This window comes from Eptatretus burgeri, chromosome 17, assembly GCF_056783735.1.
Source record: "Eptatretus burgeri isolate ZD-2024b chromosome 17, Ebu_testis_v1, whole genome shotgun sequence".
NCBI lineage: Eukaryota > Metazoa > Chordata > Myxini > Myxiniformes > Myxinidae > Eptatretus > Eptatretus burgeri.
Genome location: NC_140977.1, coordinates 52753702 through 52761120, shown reverse-complemented (window position 1 = coordinate 52761120; position 7419 = coordinate 52753702). Strand labels below are relative to the sequence as shown.

Genomic DNA, 7419 nt, shown 5'->3' with positions numbered 1-7419 from the left:
ATAGAGAAAGATAGAGAAAGATAGAGAAAGATAGAGAAAGATAGAGAAAGATAGAGAAAGATAGAGAAAGATAGAGAAAGATAGAGAAAGATAGAGAAAGATAGAGAAAGATAGAGAAAGATAGAGAAAGATAGAGAAAGATAGAGAAAGATAGAGAAAGATAGAGAAAGATAGAGAAAGATAGAGAAAGATAGAGAAAGATAGAGAAAGATAGAGAAAGATAGAGAAAGATAGAGAAAGATAGAGAAAGATAGAGAAAGATAGAGAAAGATAGAGAAAGATAGAGAAAGATAGAGAAAGATAGAGAAAGATAGAGAAAGATAGAGAAAGATAGAGAAAGATAGAGAAAGATAGAGAAAGATAGAGAAAGATAGAGAAAGATAGAGAAAGATAGAGAAAGATAGAGAAAGATAGAGAAAGATAGAGAAAGATAGAGAAAGATAGAGAAAGATAGAGAAAGATAGAGAAAGATAGAGAAAGATAGAGAAAGATAGAGAAAGATAGAGAAAGATAGAGAAAGATAGAGAAAGATAGAGAAAGATAGAGAAAGATAGAGAAAGATAGAGAAAGATAGAGAAAGATAGAGAAAGATAGAGAAAGATAGAGAAAGATAGAGAAAGATAGAGAAAGATAGAGAAAGATAGAGAAAGATAGAGAAAGATAGAGAAAGATAGAGAAAGATAGAGAAAGATAGAGAAAGATAGAGAAAGATAGAGAAAGATAGAGAAAGATAGAGAAAGATTGAGAAAGATAGAGAAAGATAGAGAAAGATAGAGAAAGATAGAGAAAGATAGAGAAAGATAGAGAAAGAGAGAAAGAGAGAAAGAGAGAAAGAGAGAAAGAGAGAAAGAGAGAAAGAGAGAAAGAGAGAAAGAGTGAAAGAGAGAGAAAAAGAGAGAAAAAGAGAGAAAAAGAGAGAAAAAGAGAGAAAAAGAGAGAAAAAGAGAGAAAAAGAGAAAGAGAAAAAGAGAAAAAGAGAGAAAGAGAGAAAGAGAGAAAGAGAAAAGAGAAAAAGAGAAAAGAGAGAAAAAGAGAAAAAGAAAAGAGAAAGAGAGAGAGAGAGAGAGAGAGAGAGAGAGAGAGAGAGAGAGAGAGAGAGAGAGAGAGAGAGAGAGAGAGAGAGAGAGAGAGAGAGAGAGAGAGAGAGAGAGAGAGAGAGAGAGAGAGAGAGAGAGAGAGAGAGAGAGAGAGAGAGAGAGAGAGAGAGAGAGAGAGAGAGAGAGAGAGAGAGAGAGAGAGAGAGAGAGAGAGAGAGAGAGAGAGAGAGAGAGAGAGAGAGAGAGAGAATCAGGATGTGGGGTGGATCAGTCAGGATGAAGTGAGGACTGCTCTGAAGAGGATGAAGAGTGGAAAGGCGGTTGGCCCAGATGACATACCAGTTGAGGCATGGAAGTGCTTAGGAGAGATGGCAGTGGGGTTGTTAACCAGATTATTTAATAAAATCTTGGAAAGTGAGAGGATGCTGGAGGAGTAGAGATTAAGTGTACTGGTTCCGATTTTCAAGAACAAGGGTGATGTGCAGAGCTGTGGTAATTACAGAGGGATAAAGTTGTTAAGCCACACCATGAAGTTGTGGGAAAGAGTAGTGGAAGCTAGGTTGAGAGGAGAGGTGATGATTTGTGAGCAGCAATATGGGTTTATGCCAAGAAAGAGCACCACTGATGCGATGTTTGCTTTGAGAATGTTGATGGAGAAGTATAGGGAAGGCCAGAAGGAGTTACATTGTGTTTGTGGATTTAGAGAAAGCTTATGATAGGGTGCCAAGAGAGGAGTTGTGGTATTGTATGAGGAAGTCGGGAGTGGCAGAGAAGTATGTGAGGGTGGTGCAGGATATGTATGAGGACAGTGTGGTAGCGGTGAGGTGTGCTGTAGGAATGATGGACCGGTTTAAGGTAAAAGTGGGATTGTACCAAGGATCGACTCTGAGCCCTTTCCCGTTTGCAATGGTGATGGACAGGTTGATGGACGAGATCAGACTGGAGTCTCCATGGAATATGTTCTCGGATGACATCATGATCTGTAGGGAGAGTAGGGAGCAGGCTGAGGTGAGCCTCGAGAGGTGGAGGTATGCACTGGAGAGAAGGGGAATGATAGTCAGTCGGAGTAAGATGGAGTACATGTGCGTAAATGAGAGGGAGGGTGGTGGTATGGTGCGGTTGCAAGGAGTTGAGTTGGGGAAGGTGGATGGGTTTAAATACTTGGGATCAACTGTCCAAAATAACGGAGAGTGTGGTAGAGAAGTGAAAAAAAGAGAGTGCAGGCAGGATGGAGTGGGTGGAGAAGAGTAGCAGGAGTGATTTGTGACAGAAGGGTATCTGCAAGAGTGAAGGGGAAAGTATATAAGACGGTAGTGAGACCAGCTATGTTGTATGGTTTGGAGGCGGTGGCGCTAACAAAAAGACAGGAAGCGGAGCTCGAGGTGGCAGAGTTAAAGATGCTACGATTCTCATTGGGAGTGACGAGGATGGACAGGATAAGGAATGAGTATATTACAGGGACAGCGCAGGTTGGACGGTTTGGAGACAAAGTGAGAGAGGCGAGATTGAGATGGGTTGGACATGTGCATCGGAGGGAAGCGGAGTATATCGGGAGAAGGATGCTGACGATGGAGCCGCCAGGTAGGAGGAGAAGAGGAAGGCCAAAGAAGAGGTTCATGGATTCGGTGAGGACGGACATGCGGGTGGTTGGAGTGTCAATGGAAGATGTGGAGGATAGAGCGAAATGGAGACAGTTGATCAGCTGTGGTGAAAAAGAAGAAGAAGAAACATGTGCACCAAGTTTCATGCTTTTACCATAAAGTGCACGATACTCCTCCAGTTCTGCTGGACTACAGATATAATGGGCCGAATGGCCTACTCATCCATAAAATTTCCTTGTGAACATAGAGTCTCAGAATGATTAATGTCCTCCATTAATAGCTACCCCACCAAATGCCAATGAACAACTTTTCATTCCTCAAACTCAATGTCAGGTTTTAACAGCCCTTCGTGTTACTCACAGATCACAGTGCATTCTTGGCAGTGCCAAAACCAAGTCAAATGGGCCTTTAAAAGAAAATGGAAATACAAAGATCCGATCCTCACCCAAATTTCCATCTCCGTACTCGGCTTCTTCACTGGTGTGGATCTGAGGATCAGTCCACAAGTCCCCAACACCCTGAATGTCCACCACAATCAACTGATGAGCTGAGCGTTCAAAGGTGAAATGGCTGAAGGCCTGCAAACCACGTGGTAAAGGAACCAGAAGACATCCAAGGGGAGGTGTGGGAGTGAGAAAGATACGTTGTTATAACGTTGCAGCAACACAGCATGTTAACCACACCATGTAAGAAGGTGAAAAGCCTGGCAGTGTGGAACCAAGATACCTGTGGTGTACAGCGCATGTTCTCGTCACGCACGAAGCCAGAGTTGGAGTTGTACTTTATATACTTGCCCTCAATGTAGTGCTCCAGGTGGAAGATGGACTGATTCTGTCTATTCTTCAACTCCAGGATGCAAACCTGCATGACATCCACCTGGACCACGCAAATGGACTCTTCAGAGCGGTACGACCAAACAGCTTCCCAAAGACTGGCAGCACTTTAATGGGGTCACAGAGACATGCTTTGCATCGTCAAGTTGCCTACCAGGGGAGCAAATGTCTTGCACATGGAAATAAGAAGTACTCAACAGGCTTACGAGTCATTATGAATGATAAAAACCAAGTGAACACTAACAAGGGAAGTACTCCGGTTTGGTTTTAGGATGTTAAATTAAAATACATATTTAATCTGGATTTGGGCCAAAGTCGACATGACATCAATGGAATATATGAACTGAATGCCTACATCAGAAAGGAACACGTTAACTGCCGTGAGAGGAGCGGTGCAGCAGTTGTTGAGAGTTCTCTCTTCGTTCATATTTTGCTCTGACGAAGGGCCAATGCTCAAAATGGCAGCCGCACCTAGTTTATGGCAGTTGACTTGTTGTTATCAGCTTTCAGTTAATGTAATCCATTGTTCAATTTGTCTGCCGACACAGATGCTGATGAAAAGCAATGTGCAATTACACATGACATTTGGCTTATGATCTAGTGGTGACAGTACTTTATTGACAAGGCCAAATGACATTGAAGTTAGTGTTATTTGGTGAAAATGACAAGGAAGTTAGTGTTAGACACAGGAGGAGGCCATCCGGCCCATCATGCCTATATTACACCAATACCAGATTAAATTACTCTGTCAAAAAAAAAAATCATTGGCAAGTGGAGGGGAGTGGGGTTGAGATCAGTGTGACAAGTTCAGTGATAGAGTGAACATGCTAAAAATAAATAAATAAATAAATAATTTAAGGAGGGGGAATTTTTTTGTTGTTATTATTATTATAACTAGCAAATACCGCCCATCTCTTTGCCAACAGGAATAACTCGAGAAGGGGGGGAGGGGGAGAGAGAGAGAAAGAGGAAGGGGGTTAGTTGGCAAAAAGAATGTGATATATATATATATATCTCTCTATATATATCTCTCTCTTTTTTTTTTTCTCTCTTCTCTCTCTTCCCTCTCTTCTCTCTCTCTCTCTCTCTCTCTCTCTCTCTCTCTCTCTCTCTCTCTCTCTCTCTCTCTCTCTCTCTCTCTCTCTCTCCTCTCTCTCTCTCTCTCTCTCTCTCTCTCTCTCTCTCTCTCTCTCTCTCTCTCTCTCTCTCTCTCTCTCTCTCTCTCTCTCTCTCTCTCTCTCTCTCTCTCTCTCTCTCTCTCTCTCTCTCTCTCTCTCTCTCTCTCTCTCTCTCTCTCTCTCTCTCTCTCTCTCTCTCTCTCTCTCTCTCTCTCTCTCTCTCTCTCTGTCTCTATCTCTCTCACACACACACACACACACACACACACACACACACACACACACACACACACACACACACACACACACACACACACACACACACACACACACACACACACACACACACACACACACACACACACACACACACACACACACACACACACAACATAATGTAAACCAAACTTCAAAATACCATTGACTTTGAAGTGTATTAATGGGAAATGCATTCCTGAAAGGGGAGAAAAAATATAAAAAAGTGGAAATTTTTCGAAGAATAAATAAATTAAAATATAATGTTAATTCAGCAGCAAATGGGGCTCAAACTCAGGACCCGAGGATCCAAAGCCACCACCCTAACCATGATGCCAATGCCAAGCTCACTTTCATCACTAACCACTCTCCCGGTGCTATTCCTCAATGGGCCCACACTGGTCCTTAACCTGTTCTTTTCCCCGATATACTTAAAGAAAGCCTTGTTATTATGTTTAATATTCTTAGCAACGTCCTCCTCATAATCTTTTTCGGCTTGCCAAGTTATTTTCTTAACTTGCCTCTGTTTACTCCGACAGTGATATAAATCAAACTCCAGTCCCGTTATTTTAAACCGAATAAATACCTTCTGCTTCTCCTTAATACCTTTCCTCATCTCACTGCTCAACCACCCTGGTCTCTTTCTGCTTCTAGTTTTACACCTCATTGGAATGTACTTACTCTGCATGCTACACATTTGGTCCTTAAAGGTTTCCCATTTTTTCTGATGCTGATTGTCCTGTTGTTAGTCTCCCAATCTACATCACCTAACTCTCTCCTCATACCCTCAAAGTTTGCCTTCTTGAAATCTAATAACCTGACCCTACTATCCTGAACTTAAACTGTTAACAGAATCTTTGCACACACAATGTTATGATCACTTGCTACTAAATGTTCCCCTACCTCCACCTCCTCCACCATGTCAGGATTGTTACATAAAAGGAGGTCTAACACTGCACTCCCCCTCGTGGGCTTATCTACAAACTGGGTTAAAAAGCAATCCTGGACTAAAACGAGGAAATCCTCATCTGCTCTGCCCTTTCTCTGTTCCTGGACCCAATCTATCCCTGGAAAGTTAAAATCCCCCATAAGCAATACTGTTCCCTTACCACATGCCCTTTTGAATTCTTCATGTACTCCTTTCCTTCCTCCTCTTCCTTCACTCCCGGAGCCCTATAAAAGCATCCTCCCAGTATCTTACTGTTTTTAAATCTCTAATCTCCACCCACACAGAATCCTCAACATTTATTCCTTCCTTGATGTCACCTCTTTCTCTTGATACAATGCTGTCCTTCACCCAGATTGCTGCTCCTCCTCCTATTCTCTGATTCCTATCACACCGATACACCTTGTAGGCTCCTAATCCTGTCCTACAGTTATTCTCCTCCTCAAAGTACGTCTCACTCACTGCAACTATATCATACTCATCACTATCTATTTTGGCTTCAAGCTCTTCCATCTTATTATGTAAACTTCTGGCATCGGGATGGAATACGTTTAACTTTTCCCTTCCTGGCCTGACTCATCACAATTACATCATCAGTTCCTTCCTTAATAGCTTCTCACCCTCTACTGACCTAAAAAAGAAAAGAAGCCTGAATTCCTTCCTCAATTCCCACTGCAAACCTTGCTACTCCCTTTCTATTTAATATACGGCCATCATTCCAGAAACTCCCTTTGTCCCCTAAATGATTTCCACTGCTTCTTAAATGTAAAACCTTCCGCCCTACACCATTCTTCCAGCCATTGGTTGACATCTATTGCTCTGCTCATAGTTTCTATATTGTTTCCTAATCTTGAGAGAATCCCAGAAAACATCTCACAACCCTTTCCTTTCAGCCGCTTACCCAATATCCTGTATCCATCAAAACCTCTGAATAATTTCACTTGGAACAGGCATGTGATTTGGGTCTGAAGAAATTATCTGAAGATTGACTTCTTGCAGGGTCAATGGCCTGCTCGAAGTGCTGAAAGCAATTTGGGGGGGGGGGTTGGCGGGGGGTGCAGGGTGGTATGGGGGCACTGCCTCCTCATTGGTGGGGATCTGGGGGGGGGGGTTGTCCCCCAGGAAAATTTTGAATTACCACCACAAATAAAGGACTTTTTAACGCAATAATTATAGCGGAATACTAAGCTAAAATTGAAAATGACAAAAAATCCCAAAGGTTACGTGTTCAAATCCAGCAGAAGGCCGCAGTGATTTTGATTGAAGGTCGAGGGAAATGAGCTAGGAGATTACCATCGAGCTCCAGGTTTGTCAGAAAAAAAACCCCAGCTGGCCCATAAATGTTCCTCATGGGAAAGGGTAATCTGCATGCCTCACCCTGTCCAATCTACCCATGATTCCCCTCAGGGTAACTTAGGATGGCCATTATATTTCTACCTATGAAAAGGCAGAGTGGCTCACTTTTTATTTTTTATCTCGCTCCATAGTTGAGACTCATGGAAGAACTAGAGCACAATAGTTTCAAATTGAAATACATATTTAATTCCCTTAAAAGTTCCTCATGATAAAAGATAATTCCCACATCAACTATATAAAAGCAGCTTGAGCTCGGTCTTGGAGTGCCTGCAC

The 7419-nt window shown here is 42.3% G+C and overlaps 1 protein-coding gene across 8 annotated transcripts in view; it reads right to left on the bottom strand.

The window, feature by feature from the left end:
• Positions 1-7419, bottom strand: part of EEF2K (eukaryotic elongation factor 2 kinase) — a 49608-nt gene that overhangs the window by 35843 nt on the left and 6346 nt on the right. For all 8 annotated transcript variants that reach the window (XM_085862256.1, XM_085862260.1, XM_085862259.1 and 5 more), the window contains 2 exons: positions 3365-3514; positions 3084-3216 (listed from right to left, as the gene is read on the bottom strand). In XM_085862256.1, coding sequence (XP_085718382.1) covers positions 3084-3216; positions 3365-3514 — 283 coding nt within the window. The remainder of the gene's footprint in view (positions 1-3083; positions 3217-3364; positions 3515-7419) is intronic.